This window comes from Archocentrus centrarchus, chromosome 5, assembly GCF_007364275.1.
Source record: "Archocentrus centrarchus isolate MPI-CPG fArcCen1 chromosome 5, fArcCen1, whole genome shotgun sequence".
Taxonomy (NCBI): Eukaryota; Metazoa; Chordata; class Actinopteri; order Cichliformes; family Cichlidae; genus Archocentrus; species Archocentrus centrarchus.
The window spans coordinates 23,535,192-23,561,601 of NC_044350.1; the positions used below are offsets into that span (position 1 = coordinate 23,535,192).

The following is a 26,410-nucleotide window of genomic DNA, read 5'->3' on the forward strand; positions in this document are numbered from 1 at the left end:
TTACACTATTTGAAGAAATCCCTTTGGTAACCTTAAGTGAGTGTTTTTATTATGTTCTTTCCTTCCACAGTCTCAACTGATACAATACAAATCAGCATTACTTTCATATCTATAAGAGACCACAAAAAAAAACAAAACAAAAAAAGAAACAGTATCCCTTTAATCTGAGACTAATTTATATCAAATTCTGTAAGGTAAACTTCATAAAGCAGTGGAACGGGTATATAACTTGAGATTATTAAGAGGACGCTTGTGAGTGTTCCTGGATAAAAGGTGGCTTGGCTGAAGGAGACAGGGGATAGCTGACGGACAGGGTGTTATTCTCTCAGAAAGAACAAGATGAGTCAACAACAAAACAACAAGAAGAACAGAACAACAAACCAGGGACAACACATCAGTGACAGACAGCGTGGAAGGGGGGTTTTCTAACATAATTTGACTGTGGGTGAAACCTGGGTCAAATAAAAGGTCTAATTCTTTCTAACACATACAATGACTGGGATTGACTTCAGTCAGTGATAGACTTCAGTGATAAAAGTCAGTGGAATCCATTCTAAATTAGCACTGCACAATGCTTTGAGAGACGCTTATTAAGAACATCACGGGCTGATAAAATAATGTAACCTGCATTTGACCCAGAGCTTACGCACAGCATAAAAGGGAAGAGAAGAGATGAGAAGAGGAAAAGGAAGAAGAAGGAGGAGGAAGAGGAAGCGAGAGTGAAAGATATGGTTTGGTTACCTTTAATCTGGTTGCTCTCCATATTGCCATCTTGCATTTTACCTATGATGGAGACATACAAGACAATAACAACAAAAATAACCAAGGCAGACAGGTCAACAAATTATCACCACAGAGACAGCACAAACAATGAGAACCAAAATTCACAAACAGGGAGACAGGAAAATGACTTTTAATACATCTCTGTGACAGTCACATAGAAAGGCTTGTGATATGCAAGTGATGTAACTAGTAGCTACAACAACTGACAAGGCTGATAAGACTAAAATATCCTAACCATGTTGTTCTAACAGATCACAGACGTACGGCTGTGTGCCGATTAGAAAAAGGGGAGAAACCTATTTTTTGATACACTTTATTTCATTGCATAAGAAATTAATTAGGTAATTAAATCAATAAATGGGCCTTTCTAAAATTAAAAAAAAAAAAATTAAGTGTGATGTAAAATTCACATTTACGTAAAACTGCACACTCTCTTTTTATTTCTTCAATTTCTTTATCTTGCTTTGAATGACATACTCACACTGTGAGCACAGGCAATTCCACGCACATTAGCAACAATATGAGTCAAATTGTCGGGTTATCAAATGAGATATAAGACAAACAGTAGATACGGCATTACACCAAACACTGACAGTGAGAGAGGGTACACCAAAAACACACGTACAGTACACACAAACGAGAGACGGCATGCATAAGAGGAAAGTTCAGGCATGCAAGATCACACGATCACACACTTAAAGGGAAGCAGACTGGAAATGTGAACAATACAGAAAGAGAGAGAGAGAGAGAGAGCCTGAAGGGAAAGCCTCCCACATGGTGAAGTTACATAAGAACAACTGGAAGAAAATTGAAATAAGTTCAGAGACAATGAATTTATTATGCTGTTGGATTCTTCTCAAAAGGATTTAACTTAAATTTGCACTTTAATCACACAATACTGTTTTAAATTATACAGTCCACTTGGGGGTAGTCTAATTGAGCGGTGAAAGACCTTGCTAGAAGTACAAATGTATATTATTTTGCACCAGATAAAGGATAAGACTAAGCATCTAGTAAAGAGTCTTGCACTTTCAAGCAAAATAGATATAATGTTCAAAAAAGGAGAAAGCATTTTGTTATAAACCGCAGTTTTGATGCCATTATTTTTGGAGTTAGTGGAAGGCAGGCCAGAAAGTTTACAAAATCTGTCATTCAGGGATTTGTAGATAAATGTCACTCAGAAAATTGTTCAGGTAGAGCCGTAAGACCATCAGACCAGAGCTGGCTCATTTCACTTTCACTTCCACTTTAGCCAGTTTCCCTGGAGTCACAATAAAGCTGAAGATGACAAATCACTTTGTTCTAGTCCAGGATAGCACAAGGTCACCATTACAGCACAAATCTTACCACTCCTGCCTTGAGTACAAACACTGTTGGGGGTGTTCTCCAAGGAGAAATAGATAAGCAAGAACCCAGTGCCACAATGAAGTTAATCTTTCTGCACTGTATCCAGCTAATACAGAAATAGAGGATTTGCACTAAGCAACCTCAGGGGACATCAGACTAAAGGAGGATGGTCCTACAGTAAGATTTTCCCACCAATCATCAACATGTGTTTTCAGAAATCTAAATGATTAAATAAATGTTTAATTACAATCATTTAATTACAAGGACAAATAAGAGTAGCATTTAAAGAGAGGGCTCTAAATTTTGGGAAATATCCAAATGCATAATTTTATTGCCAAGAGTTACAAGACATCAGTTAGACTGAAAATTAGAAAACAACTAGTATGGCTCTGTCTGACAATATCATAAAAAGAATCTTTTAAGCTTAATATGGATCTTGTAAATTTGGGCCTAATCCTTCAAAAACCAACACAGTAGCAACAACACTGTAGGGGTTATATGTCTTTTTCTTTGCAGATTCTGAGCAAGAAAGGGAATAAAGTCCTTAACGAAATGCCACTTTAAATGTTGCAACACTTTACAAATGTTATTCTTGTTATCTCTAACAAAATAAAAGGCTTAAAAGCTTTTCCCTGCTTTTTAAAATTATAGAGACCCATAGACCTGAGGACTTTTATCTATTTTAGTCTTAATTCAAGCATTCATGCAGAGGAAAAGGTTATAAGTGTTTCCATGATAATTATATTTATTGAAACTGTTGCAAGACAAACAACAGCATATAGAGAAGAACAAGAAACACAATTTCTAAAATGGCATGCACTGATAGCATGGATACAAAAAAGTACAAAACAACAGAGAGAGAAGGCAAAAGATGAGCACCCACGGTAAGAGTAGGCAGTTGGAGAATAAAGAAGGTAGGAGGGGTCAAAAGTCACAACAGAAAGGTCAGAGATCAGAGGTTTTGTCAACCTACCATTAATTAGGCTGGCACTGCCAGGGGCATTAATGCCTGCAGCCCCATCCGTGGCTATAGTTGCGATGGGGTGGATAGGGGGATGGGAGCAGTCTAGCCAGTAACAATAAGGGCCGAACATGAATGAACAAAAACAGAAACACACACGCACACGCACGCCCACACACAAACACACCCAAACACGTGCGCACCCAAGACAGTGAACAGAAATAACATGGTTATAGCACATTTAAGAGATTCAGCATATGTAGACTGTGTATGAAGATAATATGTGGGATAAAAATGCATTTGTAAATGCTTTTATTATTAATATACATCTAACTAATGTGATTTAGGGGTTTATCAACTGTTAATAATAAGACAAGTGGACAGACATGAAACATGAAATCTGAACATAACATGTAGGAAGCAATATAATAAAACCTGAAATCACAGCTACAATAAGAGTTCAGTCAGCTGTCAGACAAATTTAGACACCTGTTTGTCGTCTACATATATGATTGTCTAAGTATTTTACATGGAAGTAATTAGATCGCATATCATATGTCAGAATGTACATATTGTGAATTATGCCCCAAATTTTTGATAATATTAAAGTTTATTAAAACCATGTTATTCATGTAATATCTTTTAGCAAAACAAAAATCATAATTTGAGCCAAAACTCAGAAATCAATGAGCTAAAAGGTGTTGCATAAGCAATTTGAAATTAAACTCTCCAGGACAAACTAAACATAAGAGGGATCCCCTCATTAGCCAGCAAAACACACATGTGCCAGCCAGTTAAGTGAAGGGAATAATAAAACTTAACAGGAAATATAAGAAGGAAGGTGTCAATTTTTGTACCTCGATCTTATAGTTGTCATTTTCAAATCACAAAAATGGGTTTTGATAAGATTTATTAAGTTCTGTTTGCCAAGAGTGACACAAGCTGTGATTACTAGAAAAAGGGAATTTTAGAGCAGAGTGAATTATTGTTTTAGTGTTCTTTTGGTTTCAGTGTCTTGAGTGCAATATTAAAAAAAACTGTGACATATCAAAGTTTGTCAGTCTCATTACAATAAATTATTGCTGTATTTAAAAACACAGGACTTCAGTGATTTTGGTCTCAAATTTTCATAGGTTTGCAATCATGACCAGTGTCAGCAGTTCTGTCTCAACTTTGTCAGAGTGGTATTCAATAGGGCAGTACATACATGAATTATTGAATGCACAAGGCAGTTCAAATTTTGGAAGGATTTTAATAGTGAAACTTTCAAATTGTCATTGTTTATACAATCAGAAACTTGAAATGAAAAGCATGCAAATTTGAATCATTGTGAAAGACTTTTCAGCAAGAGCTTTTTGAAGCGAGTTTGAATGGATTATGATCAGACACCTGGGATTATTTTCCCAGGTTTAGCCAATCAGATTAGATCTGAGGGGGAAAAAGAACACTACAACTGTGACTCAGCTAAAACTATATTTTTGAAGAACTATAATTACAATAGAAATCAAACTAAAAAGACAGCATTTGTTACTGTTCACATCAAAGGATGATCTTGTGGGATGGCATGTTTCACTGTTAACTCTTTATGACAAATCTGAGACAGTACTAGTGGGGTGTTCCTGAAACATTTCCATGCAAGCTACTTCAATATTTACTCAATGAAACTACAGAAGTGGTAGCAACAACACTACTAAAGTTAAAATGTGCACAGATACATATGTAAGATGTAAAAAAGCACATCTTATACAAGCTTATACTGTCTAGTTTACACTTTACTGCTGGTACATGTGTTGCGCACCCGCAAGACTTTTGCTCTCATATCATTGTTCTGTAATATATCAATGAGATGAGCCTGAAAGCCTATTCTTATTTGTGGCATTCAACACATATATGAAACAGGACTCGGAAACTAGCTAGTTAGTCTGATGAGTGCAGCGCCTGTTATATGGGGAGAGGATTATGCACTGTGAAATGTGTCATCTGTCAACACTTAAAAAGATGCAGTGTTGTTATGAGGAATTAAACTGGAACAAGGGCGTTTTTGTGCAGAAAAGGGGCAGTCTAGCAACAGTGATTTGGTGGGAAGCATTATGTGTTAAAGATCAAATGGTTCAAGTACCACTCCCAGGGGTCAGAGAAAGGTGATACTCTACCTGTATTCTGGTGTCCGTCTTCCACTGCCCCTCCTTCGAGGCGAATTTGGAACGATAAGAGAGTAAGGACAATGATGCACCTGAACCCACAGAACCTGCATACTGCAGCTGATTACTGTGCCACCAATACTGATATCACACAGTATCTATTCACATTCACTTAGTGTCAAATACTGTACTGTAACTCCTACAAAATGTGGACATTTGGCCATTTGTAAGTTCATTCTTTAGAACCCCTCTGTTTACAAAGACAGTTAAAAACACTGACATTATGCAACAAGGTATACAGACTTTGAGAACATAAGGTAATGAAATGAGAAAAGCTTGTTTTCAGGGGTATGTTGCTGGGCAATACTGACACAAAAACAAATTACTCAGTACTCCTGAGTAGGGAGCATGTTACATATAAGAAGATTATATAAGGATCAAATTATCTTACCTTTCTTTTCTTTCTTCTCCTCTTCCTCTACGCCAGCCCCTAGCAGTGTAAAGATGATTCCAGTCTGAGAGTTGACACCAACAGCAGTCACCACCATGCGCCCTGACCCCTCCATCACATGGGTCCCTATAGAAAATGCCACAGTTTTATACATTACACATATGCATACTTTCAGTACTAAAAAGAAAGTCAAATACTTGCTATTCCTGTGATGAGCATGTGCATTTGCTGACTACCTCTGGCACTTCCTAAGAAACACTCACAGCATGTTCAAACTAGAGTTTTAGTATCATTGATTTGATTTAGAATGTTAGTAGTGATTTTCTAGCAAATGCTGACTGTTAATTTCCATAACAGCGCATTCCTATTACAAAGACTCATGTTTCTGACTTGGTCAATCAATAACATTCAAGTGTACAAACTCCTTGGTTGATTTTGTTATATCCTAGTCTTAATAAAATTATATCTATCAATGAATATGCAGAATCTCTAGACAAGTAGCAGAAGCTTTCTGTCTTCCATTCGTACACAGAGTAATACTGACTAAATGTATTAGAGTGGGCTTTGGCTGTATGCATGAGAACAGGCTGTGTGAAGAGCAAAAGAAGACATTTTGAAAGCCACTGGCTACTGTCTAGATTTGGCATTCTATTAGTATTTTTAATTCTTTCATAGTCCAACACACCTGAATCAAATGGCTCAATTACCTCCTCAATATGCAGTCAAGTTCTCCGGAGTCCTGCTAATGACTTCTATATTTGACTCAGGTGTGTTGAAGCAGAGACACACCTAAGACCTGGTTTCTTCTTTTGACCTGGTAATTTACTTTTGTCATTACTGAAATCACTACACTGTTTCTTTAGAATGACTGACACATGGGCTGCACTCTACTGATGTATTCCGAAATATAAAGACTTTGCCTATACTGTGACCTGTGTTTCTGTGAATTTGTAAATGTGTAATTCTTTGACATCAACACCTTCCAACAACAAAATAATTTAACACTATCATATCATCACACATATCAGTACATTGACAAGCAACAGCAATCCAACTGGAGCACAAAACTGGTTTTCACGATTAATCATAAGTAAAGATGAGAAGCCAGGAAAAGGTGGATATCGAGTCTATATTCACATCAGTGGCTGCACTGACCTAAAACTGGGAGACAACTATGTGCATCAATAGGATTACAAACCTAAAGCATCCTAAAGACAGAGTACATCAAAAATCAGTAGGACCAAAATTTCATTTCACAAAAGTGCTGGAGTAGAGAGTTTGAAGCACTAATAATGTGCCAGACTCTAGACACTTCCGTGCCGTGCTTTGTATTTGCACGCAGAAAATCATTAACCTTCGGGAAAATAAGTTGGTGTAGGTGAATATGAGGCTAATTAAAGAAGGCAGCAAAAAGTCACACAGCTAATTATCTGAAGCAAAAATACTAATATGCAAGATCCGATTAGCCCACATTTCTGTTATCAGGAATATGCTTAAATTCTAATAATCCTACAGTCGTATAACCCCACTTGTGTCTCTGCTGCAGCAAAAAACAAAATAATTAAAGAATATAAGTAAAGAGGAATATTAGATTAAAAACAATATTTTTCAAGCTGTGACTGGTAGAAAAAAACTCATACCAGACAGCAACATTGGGTCCTTATCTGCAGACTTCTTGACATGGTCAGACTCTCCAGTCAGTGATGACTCATCAATCTTCAGGTCATTACCCTGGATCAACACTCCATCAGCAGGAAGCAGATCACCTGGAACAATAATAAAGGCTGTGTTGCTTTCTGTAATTACAAAATACTTAAACACAGCATAACCCTAAAGATTCATTCAAAACCATTGTAAGGCAGGACTGACTGTTGTATACTTACATTATGGAATTTGAAGATGTACTTGTGTTGCTCCGTGCATGGGGTCAGTCTGCAGCTAATTAATTGCTCGACTGTAGCTTAACTATGTTTAATTGCTTAAGGTGGACTTCACAACTTTAATCCCCTTCTGGAAATGAGGTGGTAGTCTATTTTCAACTTATGAACCATGAAAATTACTTTACACAGAACAATGGACGAGCCAGCTGTGGTAGTCTGTGAACATGTCCAACGAAGCCAAACTAATCAAAATAATCTAGGAAGTTTGGTCAGTTTTGGTCCATAATCAAGATTAATCTTTCTCATTTTAACAGTTTTGTTACACCTACCATATTTGATCTGGGCGATATCCCCCACCACTATATCAGCCACAGGCAGTTGGATGACCTGGCTACCACGGACCACCTGGAATTTCTGCTCCTGCTCAATGCGGCTCTGCAGTCCACGAAACTGCTTCTCCTTTGACCAGTCATTGAAGGCTGTCACAAGCACCACACACACTACGGACAACAGGATGGCAGCACCCTCAATCCAACCAGCGTCTGCCTCACCCTCATCTTCCACTCCGCCTGCTGCTGCGCCGCAGGCTACAGTTTCATAACAATGACAAAATGGAGAAGTATATTAGATACAGTGGATTTGAAATACATACAATTTGTCTTTTTTGCTTTGATTACACCTTTGCACACTCTTGGCATTTTCTCAGTCAGCTTTATGATATAATCATCTGAACTGGTTTTCCAACAGTCTTGAAGGAGTTCCCAGATGTGCTGAGCTGCTTTGCCTTCACTCTGCAGTCCAACTCAACCCAAACCATCTCAATTGTGTTTAGATCAGGTGATTGTGGTGAACAGGCCATCTGATGCAACACTCCATCACCCTCATTCTTAGTCAGATAGCCCTTACATAGCCTGGAAGTGTGTTTGGGGTCACTGTCCTGTTGAAAAACAAATGATGGTCCCCCTAAGCACAAACCAGAACGAATGGCATGTCACTGCAGAATGCTGTGGTAGCCATGCTGGTTAAGTGTCCCTCTGAGTTGGAATGAATCATAAAAAGTGTCACCAGCAAAGCAACCCCATACCAACACACTTCCTCCTCCATACTTCAGGGTGGGAACTACACGTCACCTTTTCTACATCTTACTAAGACATGGCGTTTGGAACCAAAACTCTCAAATTTGGACTCATCAGACCAAAGGACAGATTTCCACTGGTCTAATGTCCATTCCCTATGTTACTTGGCCCAAGCCATTCTCTTCCTTAGAAGTGGCTTCTTTGCAGCAATTCAACCATAAAGTCCAGATTCACGTAGTCTTCTCTGAACAGTTGATGTTGAGATTTGTGTGTTACTTGAACTCTGAAGCATTAAATTAAATTCAATTCAATTCAGTTTTATTTATATAGCGCCAAATCACAACAAACAGTCCCCTCAGGGTGCTTTACATTCTAAGGTAAAGACCCTACAATAATACAGAGAAAACCCAACAGTCAAAACAACCCCTATGAGCAAGCACTTGGTGACAGTGGGAAGGAAAAACTCCTTTTTAACAGGAAGAAACCTCCGGCAGAACCAGGCTCAGGGAGGGGCAGTCATCTGCCATGACAGGTTGGGGCTGAGGGGAGAGAGACAGGACAAAAGACATGCTGTGGAAGAGAGACAGAGATTAATAATAACCAATGACTAAATGCAGAGTGTAGAGCAGGGGTGCCCAAACTCGGCCTGCAGGCCGCTTCCAGCCCCACCCCCTACTTCCGGTCCACGAATTGATGTCAAAAATAACACACAATTTGGCCCTTTAAGTTACTTTTTGACATTTCGCCTTCCCCTCCAATTAAGCAAAATATCAAAAAAGTAACTTAAAGGGCCAAATTGTATGTTATGTTTGACATCAATTCGCGGACCAGAAGGGGGTGAGGCTGGAAGCAGCTTGCGGGCCGCAAGTTTGGGCACCCCTGGTGTAGAGTAAAAAGAAGTGAATGAAAAGAAACACTCAGTCCCCCCAGCAGCCTAGGCCTATTGCAGCATAAATAAGGGATGGCTCAGGGTCACCGGATCCAGCCCTAACTACAAACTTTATCATAAAGGAAAGTTTTAAGCCTAATCTTAAAAATAGAGAGGGTGTCTATCTCCCAAATCCAAATTGGGAGCTGGTTCCACAGAAGAGGGGCCTGAAAGCTGAAGGCTCTGCCTCCCATTCTACTCTTAAGTATCCTAGGAACCACAAGTAAGCCAGCAGTCTGAGAGCAAAGTGCTCTATACGGGTGATATGGTAATATGAGGTCTTTAAGATAACATGGGCCTCATTATTCAAGACCTTGTATGTGAGGAGAAGAATTTTAAATTCTATTCTAGATTTAACAGGGACCCAATGAAGAGAAGCCAATATGGGAGAAATATGCTCTCTCTTTCTAGTCCCCATCAGTACTCTAGCTGCAGCATGTTTTTGGATGAGCTGAAGGCTTTTCAGGGAGCTTTGAGGACAGCCTGATAATAATGAATTACAATAGTCCACCCTAGAAGTAATAAATCCATGAATTAGCTTTTCAGCATCACTCTGAAAAAGGATGTTTCTAGTTTTGGAAATATTGTGCAAGTGCAAAAAAGCAGTCCTGCATATTTGTTTAATATATGCATTCAAGGACATATCCTGGTCAAAAATGACTCCAAGATTTTTCACAGTGTTACTGGAGACCAAGGTAATGCCATCCAGAGTAAGTATCTGGTTCGACATCATGTTTCTGAGATTTGTGGGGCCGAGCACAAGAACTTCAGTTTTATCTGAATTTAGAGGCAGGAAATTAGAGGTCATCCAGGCCTTTATGTCTTAAAGACATAACTGAAACTCTTCAAATAAACCATTCCTCTGCAGTTAGCTGTTTTACAACTACTCTTTCAAGGATTTTTGAGAGAAAAGGAAGGTTGGAGATTGGCCTATAATTAGCTAAGACAGCTGGGTCAAATGATGGCTTTTTAAGTAATGGTTTAATTACAGCCACCTTGAAGGCCTATGGTACATAGTCAACTAATAAAGACAGATTGATCATATTTAAAATTGAAGCATCAATAAATGGAAAGACTTCTTTGAGGGGTCTAATAGGAATGGGGTCTAATAAACATGTTGCTGGTTTGGAGGAAGTAACTATTGAAGTTAACTCCGAAAGATCAACTGGAGCAAAAGAGTCTAAACAAATACCAGCAGTGCTGAAAGCAGCTGAACATGAAGATAAGTCTTTGAGATGGTTCTGAATAATTTTTTCTCTAATGTCTAAAATTTTATTTATAAAGAAATCCATGAAGTCACTACTAGTTAAATTGAAAGGAATACTCGGCTCAACAGAGCTCTGACTCTTTGTCAGCTGAAAAGAAACCTGGGGTTGTTCTTATTTTCTTCAATTAATGATGAATAGTAAGATGTCCTAGCTTTATGGAAGGCATTTTTTTTATAGAGCAACAAACTCTTTTTCCAGGCTAAATGAGCATCTTCTATTTTAGTGAGACGCCATTCCCTCTCCAGCTTACGGGTTATCTGCTTTAAGCTGCGCGTTTGTGAATTATACCACGGAGTCAGGCACTTCTGATTTGAAGCTTTCCTTTTCAGAGGAGCCACAGTATCCAAAGTCGTACACAGTGAGGATGTAAAACTATTGACGAGATAATCGACCTCACTGGGAGCAGAGTTTAAGTAGCTGCTCTGCACTGTGTTGGCACATAGCACTGAATAATGAAGGAATTATATCTTTAAACTGAGTTACAGCACTTTCGGAAAGACTTCTACTGTAATAAAACTTATTCCCCACTGCTGTGTAATCCATTAAAGTAAATGTAAATGTTATTAAGAAATGATCAGACAGGAGAGGGCTTTCAGGGAATACTGTTAAGTCTTCAGTTTCTATGCCATATGTCAGGACAAGATCCAGAGTATGATTAAAGTGGTGGGTGGGCTCCTTTACATTTTGAGAGAAGCCAATTGAATCTAATGATAGAATAAATGCAGCATTGAGTCTGTCATTTTCAGCATCTACATGGATGTTAAAATCACCCACTATAATGATTTTATCTGAACTGAGCACTAAATCAGATAAAAAGTCTGAGAAATCAGAGAGAAACTCTGAGTAAGGACCAGGTGGACGATAGATAATAACAAATAAAACAGGTTTTTGAATTTCCCAATTAGGATGGACAAGACTAAGAGTCAGAGTTTCAAAAGAATTAAAACTTTGTCTGGGTCTTTGATTAATTACTAAGCTGGAATGGAAGATTGCGGCTACTCCTCCTCCTCAACCTGTGCTTCGAGCAGTCTGACAGTTAGTGTGACTCGGGGATTTTGATTAATTTCATCCTGCTGTAACCAGGTTTCTGTAAGGCAGAATAAATCAATATGTTGACCAATTATTAAATCGTTTACTAACAGGGACTTGAAAGAGAGAGAGACCTAATGTTTAATAATCTGCATTTAACTGATTTACTCTTTGGTGCAGTTGAGGAAGCAGTATTATTTATTGTTTTTTAATTTTTATGCTTAAATAGGTTTTTCTTGCTGATTTTAGGTTTGTTTTTTGGTGGTCTTTAAGCAGGCACCATCTCTATGGGGATGGGGTTTTGGGGGAATGGCAGGAGCAGAGAAGCTGCAGAGAGCTGTGTAAGACTGCAACTCTGCTTCCCGGTCTCAACCCTGGGTAGTCAGGTTTTAGGAGAGTTAATAAATTTGGCCAGATTTCTAGAACTGAGAGCTGCTCCATCCAAAGTGGGATGGATTTAGGTGACCTCTTATCAGAGGTGTTGTTAATTTGCGGTTTCTGAGGTTGGTAACTCTGATGGACTCATCCTGTGCAACAGAGGTAACTCTTGGTCTTCCTTTCCTGGAGGGAAAGAAATTAACTCTTGACACGGCACAGCTGTTAACTGAAAGCCAGTGCAGGTGACTACCTCATAAAGCTGGCTGAGAAAATGCCAAGATGTACAAAGCGTTAGTATTAATCTACAATGCAGACAATTTTAAAATAATGAAAAACTACTGAATTGGAAGATGTGTCCAAACTTTTGACTGGTACTGTACATGCATAAATGCTTAAGTACTCTGCTGACACAAATCAAATAAAAAATCTCATATAAAGCTTTGAGAACGCTTCAAAAAAAAGATAAAAAGAAATGTAATTAAAGCTCACACCAATGCTGGAAACTGAAAAGCCATAGATAAACACAGTTGTGACTGTGTGTAACATCTGTGCAATTATAGTGCATATAAATTATTCTGAGCCTCTATGTGAGAAAGTTCAGGGAGCACAACTCAAGTTCACTTCACACCATAAGGCAGTAAGAGTATACAGTCCTTAGCCATATAAAAATTAACTTGTGTCCTTATGATTGCTAAGTATTTGATCAGTAAGAATGTTGCAGTCTGTAAAGACGATGTCTAATATTAGTGTTGGGGCTACATAAAAAAATATATAGCCTTCTTATAGAAAGACATTTTTTGTGGCCTGTGACATTGCTATCCTGATGACAGCATTTTATAAGCATTTCTAAAGCATTTATATGTATATGTAGACTCTGAATCTGTCTTCTCTTTTAGGGGGAACCTAGTATTGTCATTCCCAACCCCCTGCTGATTTCAGATTCCTAATGGAGTGTGGGGAGTGACAAGGTAAGATGACAAACATTTGATTAATAATCTATTCCATATGAACTAGCTTAGTGAAATCAGATTATGGTGCGTGCAATATAAGGGATGACTGAAATTAAATGAACTCTCTTTGGAACATTAAATGAATTTACTTCTTCTTGCCTCTTGATAAATTTGTTCTACTTCAAATGAGGCCCTGCATTCTACTGGCTGTGCACTGACAGATTGGGGTATGTTTGGGAATGAAACAAGGGCAGTTCTCCTTGTGCAGCTGCATGTAATACTCTAGTAGCTATTGAGCTGCACACTCCTGGCTAACGGACTTTAAAAGCCCACAGTGCAGCAATTTGCTTTGCACTGTAAAACACTTGCAGCTCACAAGGGAATGAGCACAAACCCCATGTTCCAGACATTACATATGCAGAATCTGCTTTAACCAAGAACCAGACTCCAAAAAGCAATTTGGATCAACTAGTACACAACAAAGTGACTTCAATCAATATGCTGTTCATTAAGTGGATACACTGCATTAATTAACAGATTATAGCCTCCTTGAGCTGTACAGTTACCAGTACACATGCACACATATGTACTCACTATACTCACTATCATCAACAAATCTAGACAAACATGTTATTTAAATTGTTTTTATTAATATTATCCTATGAAAAATAAAGCAATTAACTTAACCATGTTCGTGTGTTTCATTTAGTTTCAAAAGAAATCTTTTAGAATGTTATATTTTAAAAGCTAAGCTTTTAAGATCAAAATAATCCGGTGCAAAACAATTCATTAGAACCGCAATCATCAAATTGTCCAGTAGCTTTCCTCTCTTTTTCCTTTTTGTAACTAGTCATACTGAGTTTAGCTCAGCAGGACACTGATGGTAATTCAGTCAGTGAGTAGCTGTCCATGGTACTGAAATGAAAGTTTCTTCACACACTAATGCAATGAAGAGCAAACTATTATAGCTACTGCAGCTGGACCTTTACATCAGATTATCATGTACATAAATAAATAAATGTTCATAGCCCTGTGACAGACTGGTCACCTGCCCCGGGTGTACCCTATCTCTTGTCTTATTGCTATTAGAATGAACTCCAGCGCCCCTTTGACATGGAGTTAAATAAGCAGTTAAGAAAATGGATAAAAGGATGCACGTCGATATTCTCTAAAAACATTTTCACATTTTGCTTAATCATGCTGATTTCCATATCAGCTAACAGTCTTTCTCTTGACCCTATCAAAGTTTTCGGTTGCATCTTATGTGTTTAATACAGACATAATAATGCACGTTCTGATTCAACTGCAGCCAGGATTTTTTTATATGTAAATGAGAATTAAGTCATCCCACCAGCTTCTATTTCTGGACTTTTTTAAAAATCTATCTATTTATAAACAAAATGGTAAAACAGCAGTGAAAGATGTGTGGGTTGACGGTGTGTGTTGGGGCTTCTTGGACACACACACACACACACACACACACACACACACACACACACACACACACACACACACACACACACATACACATTGGAATGCAATACTTAAATCCAATATTTGATTATTGCATATATTTAATGGTTTTTGATTTTCATTTTACTGCATTAATGCAATTTATATGTAGCATTTCTCTTATTTTATTTGGTCGAATTTAGAAAAAAAAAATTCTATCAAGCTAAACCACTTCTGTGGACTCTTCTATCATTATGATCATCCTTGTTTTTATTGCCACATTTTGTTAAAGGTCACACATTGAATGCCTCTGAATCTCAAAATATCCTTGCATTTCTATGACCTTATGTCCATCTTGGATTTATTTGCAACACAGAAACACATATTTATTTGGAGTTTCTCTGAATAAGGTGACACAAAATGGCTTGGATTCACATCTTTCTGATTCGCCCTATTACTGATTTCTATTCATATCTGCAGCCGTTTAGGTTCTGATTTACATCCATATGTATTCATATTATTCAACTGTGAAAAGAGACTTGCACACTGGCACCTTTTTTTTTTTTTGTCAAGCTTGATAATGCATCTACAGATAGTGCGGCTTTCAGCATTATGATACCTTCAGCATTTCTTTGCTTTGTTTGATGCATGGAGCTCATTCATAAAGCTATGCAGCTAAACAGATGTAAAGATCAGAATCAAGTGTTATAACATCATAGGTGATGTTCAGATTCCAATTAAGCCAGCTTACGGTATAATTATCTGTCTGACTGGGTAAATCGTGTATTTATAATCTGCACTAAAACAACTTAAAATTGATTAACTCTGAAATTATTAAATAGGCATATCCACCTAAAGCAATGGTAACCATTTCTTCACTCTCTAGTCTTTTCAGCCTGATGAGACTTTTTAAACCCCCTTAAATGATGACTGGTCCCTTTGGCAGGGTAACTGAATTCCATTACTATGATAAGGCAGGGCACAATGACTGATGTCGCTGACTCAGCACCTCGTTATGGTCTCTGTCTTCATTTCCTGTTTCACGGCTCACAGAGCTGATGTATGGGCCCTGGGAGCTCAAGGTTATTTCTCTACTCAACACTTCATTAACCTTCCCAGTACCTTTTATACACACATTTAACACAGTTATAATCTGCACATATGCACACACACACAACCAAAAATTAGCCCTATGCTCGATGAGTCACTTGACCTCTTGAGGCTAGGCCACAAACAAAGTGTGACCAGCCTCACCAATTAAAAAGTGTGTGTGTAAACATATAGGTGTAAGCACGTTAGTGAGTGACAGTAAGGTCAGAGGAAGGGATGCTAGTGCACCAGTACAATTATAGCCCCACTTCCATTCCCTGCAACAGTGAAGATACCTCCGATAATGGTGCAGAGAAAAATTTACAGAATTTGATGTCACAGGAGCTGTTTCACTCACACTCTCCGCCACTTTCTCCAGGAGGGTGGTAGAAAGAAAGGCCCAGGGAGATCAGGGCAGCAATCTCCAGGATGATGAGGGTGACATCCTGCAGGGCCTCCCATACCAGCTGCAGGAAGGTTTTTGGCTTTTTTGGAGGTATCAGGTTTTTACCAAATATTTCTTTTCTCTTGTCCAGGTCAGTTTGGGCACCTGCAAGACCTGAGAAAGGAAGACACAGAAATAGACAGGGAGACAGAAGCAGAAAAAGACTTAATGATGTATATGACGCTCTATAATATGTAGTTTTATATTTTAAATATTTTTTAATATTTTATAAAATCATAGTTAACATCAATCAGCATTCCGTGTTAGTTGTACATCTGAGCCAGAAAGAAAGAAAATCATTTTTTATTTTGCTTTTTTATTCCCCCAGCAACAAGTGCTAAATTGCTCAGCTGAAGTGTAAATGATACTGAAGTCTTGTTAAAAATCCTCAGAAAGCTTTGCAACTGATCTTTGTTCTTGAATCCCTGGGTTTTTCTGCCTTTCCTCTTTCTAGCTCTTCTTTTACCCTTAAACCACAAACAAAATATCTCTAATTACCAGTTTGAGTCATGGTGGGCCACAGCTCTGTATTCCTTATATAATTCTGCTTGAGAGATGAGGGCCTTACTCTTTGACCTCATCCACCTCCTCATACGCCATGAACTGTTGCACATAAATATCTTTTGCTCTTTTATGTGAAGAAATTCTTACTGGCTGCTTCAGGCACAGTTTACTTTTAGAATACAGTCCAGAAAATTATTCTCATACATGAGTCCAAATTACATAAAATCCAGTGCTTTGGCAAGAGCCATGGCTGAACATTGTAATCCCAATAATATGGATGTATAGAATCACAGAACATTAAGTTATGTGCAAAAAAGGTTTCAGTCAGTAGAGTTTTATTGATTTCAGGGGATCAAGTTCTGAGGATCATTGTAAAAAACCTGCATTGTGGTGGATTCTATACATCTTAACAGCATTTTTCACTTACATAATAGCCTTCAAATTTGTCTATACCGCAACATATTAAGCGTGATATAAATAAATGTTCATTTACGAAATCTAATTCATAACAGACGTTACATCAAGCTGCATTATTCTGTCCAGCTGCTTTTCAGTGTTTGCTGAGTGTGCATATAAGCAGAGTGTGTATTCAGGGTCGCTTTCTCTGTCTCTTTCCCTCATAAATGCAGACATTACCACAGCATTATGTCATGCATGGTGCGTCACTGGGTTTCCCAGGAGTGGCCCTGCATTGCACCTGATAACATTGTTGCTGCATGATGCTGTTTCACATGTAAATGTGAACCTATACTGTGAGAAGAATTATTAACATCTGCAGTTTTTCCATAAAGAAGAAACAAGAAATGATGGCAGAGCTATTAAAAAGGAAGAAGAGAAAATCTAGAAAACAGAGAAGGTGTAGCAGAGAGGCAGAAGATGGGAACAGGCAGGAACAATTCCCAGCTCCTACAATGGAAAATGCCCTGGTTACAAATAGATCAGTCTATAAATAGCCTGATTATCTATTCTTTTTTAATTGTCTCTTGAGGAAACCTAGCATGTTCACCCATTGATCTCCACCGCATCCTGCCTCACATCACAAGCATGTGTATGTGCTTGTGCGTGTGCGTGAGTATAAACTTGTGACTCGTGAGCTCCTGCATGTGCTTTGTGTGTGTGTGTCTGTGTGTGTCTGTGTGTGTGTGTGTGTGTGTGTGTGTGTGTGTGTGTGTGTGTGTGTGTGTGTGTGTGTGTGTGTGTGTGTGTGTGTGTGCATGCCTGCAGTATCATACAGTAAGAGCAGAGCTCATATAACAGGGCTTTAGCCCGTTCCAGTTGGTTAGACACATACACATACAAAGACAAACATATATTGTTTATGAATACATATTTAATTTAATATTTTTTTTATTTATGTTGATACATGATCCACAGATTTTTTTTTTTTTTTTTTTTTTAAACAACGAATGCATATACTAATCCTCAGTTCAACCTACCAGCATTTGTCTTGAGTCCAGGAATAGTTTTTAAAATGTGAATATTCTAATCTACACAAAGACAGCAACCATTTCACATTGAAATGCAACATCCTGCTTACACTTAGATGGTATACTAACTTTTATGTGTTAGGTAAAACTCTTTGTGATGATGCTTTGTTTCCGAATGATATTTAACCTTGTTAAAAGTTAAAACTACATTCTCCTTAAATGACCTTGAGATGTAAGCTACACTGTAATCAATCTCCTAAGTCATTAAATACTGAGTGTTTCCTGGAAAAGCCTCTGTTAAGTTATCTTACATTCTTAGATCACTGATTGCAATACTGCTTACAGAGAGAAAGACTTATTTGGCATTTTATAAAGTATTGCAGGCTAAATGCTGTCAGTCCACCTAACTGTTCGGGCAGTGGATTTTGAAGAGGCAGTTTAAACTGTGGTGATGAGTCAGATTAGTCACAAGTTTCTCAGAAAGGATCAAGGCTGATTGCAAAGAAGTCTTTGTGTGACAGTTCATTACCGAGTAGTGAAACTCAAACACAACAAGCTCACAGGCTATAATGCCATCATCAATATACAAAGAACATGGATGGATGGTAAAAAAAATGAAATAACATTCTCACAACTGAAGAGAACACATCTGAAGGTCTATTATGTGAGCATCTAACTCATCTTTTTGTGTTCCTACAAATTCTGTCCAAACTGTTTTCTGTGAAAAGTGATATATATATATATATATATATATATATATATATATATATATATATATATATATATATATATATATATATATATATATATATATATATATATATATATATATATATATATATATAAGATAACAAAAAAATTAGCTAGAATTGTTAAAATTAGCTTAGAGGCTTAGGCAATGTTTAAACAATAAAATCCTTTGGTAAAGATTAGCATGAAAATGGGCAGAAGAGGGACAGAAACAAAACTGATTCATATACCAGCAATGAATTCTTTTCTTTTACCACCCCGATAAACCTTCTGATTATTTTACAACTCATGGAAAGAACTGCATCACAGGCTACCAGTATTGACTTTCCTTGGTATTCTGGTTTAGGGCCAAGATAAGCTGTCTCCAACTTAACAAACACTCTGGCTCTGAAATCACTTTCAGTTTATATAAGAAATCCAAAAACAGAGTTTTGCACTGTGGCAACACTAATGTTCTTATAATGATATCAGGGACATTTAAGGGCAAAGATATGGCACTAAGCTTAGATGGTGGTAAAATTGTAACTTCCAGGAAGGGTTGGTTGGGGTGGGGCATATCTGAACGGCTGCATGGAGACACAGTAAGACAGTATGGATCCATTCATTCACTAAGGTCAGCCTGACAAGAGAAGTAGCAGAGTCTTAAAATTTTCCATCACAGGGAGTTGGGGGGCTTATTTTGATCAGAAAATGTTTTGAGCAGTTTTGACTGGTTATTCTATACATGCAGTTTTTATGTTCCAGTGACAATAATTAGTAAGGCTTCAATTCTATCTATTTCTCCCACTGTTCTTACATAGAAAATGGCTGATAATGCATTTATCCGTCAAATGCAGCAGGATCTGAAATCCAAATCAACACTGACAAATAGCACAACAAACAAACAAAACCACATAACTTTGCACCATCTACTTTGCATGAAACAAAATGAAATATTTTCTTTTGCAGTCAGAGGGAACATGATGGCATATTTTAACAGTTGCCCTTTTTTGTCAGTAACTAAAAATAGATCTCCATGGAAACACTATGCATCCCACTCATTGAGTGGAAATACCCACAATTCTCAACCTCAGAGAATGTGTGAATATGTAAGTAAGTGGGTGTCAGTTTGTGTGTGCTTTGTATGTGTGGTTTGTGTCCAAAGGAATGCATGCATGCCTATTTGTGTGCATATTGTGTACAAAGACTGAAATGACGTGATGACCTCTAAATGTCCTTGTAAAATAGGCACATCAGCATCGCACGGGAAACAAACTGCATTTTAAAAAAATAACCATGATAAGTTGAACAACATTTTTAAGGCAGTTCAGTGGGTCTTAACAGCCCCTCTATACATATACCATCCCCCACCCCCACCCTGCGCTTTTACACTTGTCTGCCTCAACTTTTTTTCCCCCTCGTTCACTGTGTGCTAAAGTGTCCAAAACAAGTCACCATGGCAACATATTTTGATGATAATGATCATCATCGTCATCGTACAAACTAAAAATGCCTTTTTTTCCCTCTGAAACAAATCAATAGCTTCAACATTTATTCTCAGCTTTCACCATTTAAAAAGAGAGACAGAGGGGAATGAAGGGAGAGGGTTGAAGTGTGACTCACAGAGCACAAGAGAGTGAGAAGAAGAGAGAGATGGGGATTGAGACTAGGCTGGATGTGGAGTAACTATGAATAATAACCCATCAGTGGCTAAAATGTAGATAATTATCATGCTCTTATTAGAAGAGGGATTGATAGAGAAATGTGTCACAGTGTCCTTGAGAATGACCTCCATAATAATGACACAATTTTATGCCATAAAAGAGAAGAGGTTTGTTACTGTGTGTACAAAGGCTGAATAAAGGCAACATGGATAAAAGGGCCAGATATAAAGTACTGTAAGAACACATTATGGTATGTAAATGTAAATGTACTATGGCTACAGGGAGGATGTGGGACAGATAGAGTGTAAAGTTAAGACAATACCAGGAAAGAGCACATGATGATAAGGAAGAAAAAAGTAAGAAAAAACAATAAACAAAACGAAATTAAAAACCTTTCTGTCCTCCAATAATCATCTAGAAGTACCTTTTATTTGTCCTTGTTTTTGCTCTATGTCTTTATTTCTTTACATTTATTCATACACCTGTATGAGAGAGCTACTGGAAGAATCTGTTAAATGCTTAATATACTTGGTATACTTGGCCAATAAAGCTGACTGTGAATCATTTAGTTTGTGTGCAAACAGTGATGCAAATGGTTCATGGCTTAGTGATATTATTTAATATACAGTATATTTAATCAAAGTTCAGTTTCTAAGGTGATACATTTTCCCACAGCACACATACTGCCAGGTTGCTTTCTTTTTGATGAAAACTAAGCTCAGAGGGTGCAACAGAAATAATGCGAGGAGACAGAAGCAAGCAAAAGCCTGAATTAGATCTGCTGACCCATGTCACACATTCTGCTCCCCAACTGTCTCTGCTTCCAGTAAAGATGACACAGTCCCATTCACCACAAACAGTATTTAAAGCATATCATTAAAATGTACAATGCACCTGTAAATGAATAAACACTTGCCCATTTATGTCTCAGCTGATTTTTTTAAACAATAAGTTGGAGCAACATTTATTTCCATTCTGTCCACATGCTGCTCACCAGTATCCACGTATAATAAAATTTTAAGGGATATCATACCATGTCAAATACTGACTTTTGTGGAAAGAGTTATACTCTGGTTTAAAGAATCAGTCTTTGGGTGCACTGATTCTCTGAGTGCTCCACAGTGTACTCAGAGTGAAGAGGTTATGGCAGGAGGCAAGCTCTCTATAGGAGTTGATGTGACATGTCTTCAGTGTGGCACCACACATGCAATCTTTCAGTGTTACACACACAGACCAGATCATGATCAGCCATATTTTCACATGCCAAAGATGAAAGGCGACATTCTGCACTGTATGTAAACATGAATAAAAATTCTTTCATTTCATGAGGACTAGCAAGGTCACACAAACACAAATATGTGATTATGTGTGCAAGCACACACATATATTTATCCTTCTTTCCCCTATGGACATCCCCAACTAAAAGCTAATAGATTGGAAAGTGATACTGTGCAAAACCATCCCTTCCCCATAATGAGTGCACTACATGTATAGTACTGTGCAAAGGTTCTGAGCCACCCTTCATTTTTTTATATTTTGCTTCCAAGGAGCCAGACTTTCTTGGAATTTTTAAAGTGGTCTTGAGCAATACATCTCCAGGCTTTCTGAAGGTCTTTCAAAGTTTTTCTTTGGGCATTGTCTGCTTTTTCATTAATTTTCAGTCCAGTCCCTGTAGCTGGCTATTTTCAGAGGAATGTTCTTTGCTTGTTAAGCAACATAACACTGACCTATGACTCATTCAAGCATTAAAAAAAAAAAGGCACATCTGCACATAGCAGACAACTTAGCAAAGAACCAGTTTTAAATTGCCTCTTTAGGCTGCCTGTTACAATTTCCAATTTTTTTAGATGAATTTACAAAAGATAACACAGTTTGACAGGCCTAAAATTGTATTTTTACACCAACAAGGTGATTCCCAAAGAGCTGACGCATGAAAAACATTTGGCCCTTTAGTTGATACTGTTTATTGAAGTCTCCTCAGAAAGGGTCTCAGTGGTGGCTGTCAAGTAGCCATTCTTATATAAGTGAAACAGGTACATAAGGCTGAGGTGTGACAAATTACACAAGAACTGGATGGAAAGTCAGTCCCAACAGGTCTTATGGAGTGATTAATCCAAATTTGAAACTTCTGGTTCAAATAGTCATCAGTACAGAGATCAGGAATTATGAAAGTAGAAAAATACAGTCTACAGCCACATAATGTAGGTTATGTAGGGACTAGTGGTGTTGTATTGTCAAAAGTGATGGAATTATGAAAGCAGAAAGCTACTGTCAGATTTTCAGCATGACACTTATCCCAAACACACTCCTGGTGCAGTAAAAGCATACCTGGATAGAAAAACATACAGTGGAACACTATCAGGCATGGATTGGCCTCCCCAGAGCCTAGACCTCAACATTAATGAAACAGTGTGGGGTTATCTTGACAGAGAATGGAACAAAAAGAAGCCAACATCCAATCCAATGTCCTTCAAGAAACCTGGAGAACTATTCCTGAAGACTACTTAAAGAAACAACAAGAAAGGATTCAGGGTTTGCTGAAGAATGAACATGGTCAGACCAAATATTGACTTTCTAGCTTGTTAGAAATGTACAAATTCTCTTTTTGCCTTATATACTGTATTCAATGTATGTTTGAACATGTTTCAATACATTACTGCACCGGCTTCCCATTTTCCTGGAAAAATGTGAAAAAATGAGGAGTGGCTCAAGACTTTTGTGCAGTACTGTATGTATGTGACTCCATACTACAGCCTATAATAGTATCTTTCTGCAATATGACACTGTGCTTCATCAACTATTTATCAACTTTTTTTTTTTTTTAATCAGGCAACAGAGTGCCAAAAGGAGCTGTCATTTACAGGAAGCTTGACATTTAGGAAATACATTACATACATTTGTTTTTTTGTAGAGTGCTAGACAACACTCTTGCATCTGAGCGGTAAATATGTGGCTAGAGCGGTAGTTTGTTGGCTTAGTATGACTAAGACTAAAAAATGAGGTTAAAGTTAACCTGGCTCAGTCCAAATGCAGCAAAATCCACTCAACAGCACCTCTAAAACTCACTAATTAAGAAAGAATTCCACATTCTACTAGGGTTTACGAGTCGGCTTTTACTGGACTGGTTGCCATGCAACTAATGGAGAACTCAGCTAAGTTACTATGTTTTTCCTAAATGTCAAATCATTACTCTAAGACATCTAGAATGTGGTCCACATCTTACTTTTTGGCTAAGCTACAAGCTCACTACAAACACAATTTTCACTTGCTATTAAAGGCTTTTATTATAAAGACAAATAAAATGCTAAATCTTGACTTCGTCACCTGGTGTTATATAATTTGCTACTAACTAAAAGGCTTAAATGGCAGAGCAGTTCTTAACAGTTTCCCAACAACCAAAATTAAATGTATGTTGCAATGCTGAAAATAAAATATTCAATGTGTGTGTGTGCATGCATGCATGCGCGTGCGCATGTGAGTGTGTGTGTGTGTGTGTGTGTGTGTGTGTGTGTGTGTGTGTGTGTGTGTGTGTGTGTGTGTGTGTGTGTGCAGGCGCATGTGTGCATGAGAGTCTGTGGGGGCAGCTGTACAAGTGGGTGAGTTTTGCTGTCAGGCACTGTGCTCTATGAGTCTGACTCATGCGAGAAATGGCAGAGTGGAGTGAGACAACACAGCTCACAGCTCGCTCTCTCTTACAAACACATACACATACACAAAACATACACACCAGGCACTCTGCAGGATAACTGATAATTACTTATCATTTGTACTTTGTAGCACATATCAGCATAAATGTTGGAAGGAATATGTGCAGTGATGATTGAACAAAGATGGAACAAAATAAACAGGATTAAAAACATAAATAAAGCATTGAATATTAAATTTAAAGCTATTATACTATGAGCTAGTATACATGGATCCATGATGATACTTTTGTGCCATTTCTTTTTCCAGAAAAAACAACAAGAAAATCAATCAAGAAATACTTCTCTTTGCAAAAGTGATAGCTGCTCATATCACAGAATTTGAATGCCCAGAGGTTTAATTTACACCTCTTTGAAAATCTTTTTGGAAAAGTAGCACATTGAGAGCAAATGTAGGGGGGGGAAATGCAGGCTCCTAGTGACTCATATGCAGTTCATATGGTCCCTTTCAAAATTCATTACACGGTTATTTATTCTGTGAAAATGATGCACATGAGCGAGGTCCACACCACAAATGGGGGCGTACATTAGAGCTGCATGATTCATCGTATTAAGATCTCTGTGCAATCTCATTCTTAACAATTATGCCATGCTTGCATCTAGTGGAGAGAGATGTTGCATCGAACCAAACTTTCCAAATATTTTCTGAATCAAACAAATAAAAAGTTTGGAATTGTGGAAACTTATCTTAAAAGGTCAGTTTCTGTTTGTTTTGTCATGTGTATGCATGTATGTGTGCATCCAATGTGCTTAATGAATCCACTGCAAGTGTTCAAGAGTGACCAGAACCAGAAGAAAAATACTTATCGCTTACTGAATTTGTTAGTCAATAGTGTATCTGTTCCCCCACCTGAGAGTACTGTAAAGTTAGCTGGCTCCACTGCCCTAGATGTGGACACAACATTAATGAGACATCTGTTTACAGCCTCTGTGTGTGTGTGTGTGTGTGTGTGTGTGTGTGTGTGTGTGTGTGTGTGTGTGTGTGTGTGTGTGTGTGTGTGTGTGTGTGTGTGTGTGTGTGTGTGTGTGTGTTTGCTTTGGAGGGGAAAATGAGACTGTGCGAATGTGTTTAGACACAACTGCTTAGCGATAAGGGCAAAGTGTAATGAGGTCAGTAACTTCATCCTGTAATTCCAGACCATTCAACCATTTATTCAGTCAATCAATCTACCATGTATCTGTCATTCTTCCTCGCCCATCCAGTTAACGTGAATTCACTGAGTCCTTGCTTTTTATTTATTTGTTTTTTGGAAGTCAGTCATGCTTTCTATTGATAAAATGTCATCACTACTGTATTGTTATATATCTTACAGACAATCAAACAAATGAAAGCTGTACTGTAGGTGTCTAGTGGCTGTAAAAAACAAAAAAACAAAACCCTCCCTGACTTTTTTCCATCTGTTTCTCACTTTCTCTTTTACACACGCACGCACGCATACATGGAAGAAACACATGTGTTGCCTACTCCTCTCATGTGTGACCAGGCTGTCAGTGTAGTTATATATAAGCTGGTGTATGCATAATGGCAGAAATATAAGTGGATAATTTTTTGATTATGCAAGACATGCGTGAGCTTATAAACTAGTGTAACAGTATATATTCAAATTAAATTACTTTATTTTAAAGCATTTATCAGAAAAATAATAATGGCTTTCTATTTTATTGCACTGAAAGAAAAAATAAAATTCAAAGAATTTAGTTTAAAATAGTCTTGACTTCTCTAATTTTGTCACTATGGCTTTATCCAACTATGACAATTAAGAGCATACAGACAAAAACATTTCTAACTGCACACATACCCGGCGCATGCACACCCACACAAATCCACAAGCCTTCCCCCCCGGGAGTGAAAAGAGAGAGCATCCAGGGCCAAGAGGCTGAAAGGGAGAGTGACAGTGGTCTATCTGCTGTCTCCCATCTGGGTGTTAGTCTCTGGTTTCGCCCAGGGGCTCAGATAAGCTCCAGTCACAATAGGGACAGCTATTAAAATTCAAACTACCAGAGAGAGTCATGAAATAGTCATAACAGGTGAGGGAAATCAACACACTCTAATGCACCCCTTGTCATCTGTCATTTTGGAAGAACAAGGAAAATACACAGTTTGGGTTTCTGATCATTAGGTGGAGGAAATTGGATTAGAAAGCCAAAATAATGTTTTTAAATGCTAAGCCATAATAATCAATCTATTCAGCTATCCCAGCTAT

The 26,410-nt window shown here is 37.8% G+C and overlaps 1 protein-coding gene across 1 annotated transcript in view; it reads right to left on the minus strand.

The window, feature by feature from the left end:
- atp2b2 (ATPase plasma membrane Ca2+ transporting 2) overlaps positions 1-26,410 on the minus strand; it is a 74,662-nt gene that overhangs the window by 35,812 nt on the left and 12,440 nt on the right. The window contains exons 2-8 of the mRNA XM_030728876.1: positions 16,092-16,292; positions 7,893-8,150; positions 7,324-7,449; positions 5,684-5,809; positions 5,245-5,277; positions 3,104-3,196; positions 742-783 (exon numbers count right to left, since the gene is read on the minus strand). Of these exons, the coding sequence (XP_030584736.1) occupies positions 742-783; positions 3,104-3,196; positions 5,245-5,277; positions 5,684-5,809; positions 7,324-7,449; positions 7,893-8,150; positions 16,092-16,292 (879 nt within the window). The remainder of the gene's footprint in view (positions 1-741; positions 784-3,103; positions 3,197-5,244; positions 5,278-5,683; positions 5,810-7,323; positions 7,450-7,892; positions 8,151-16,091; positions 16,293-26,410) is intronic.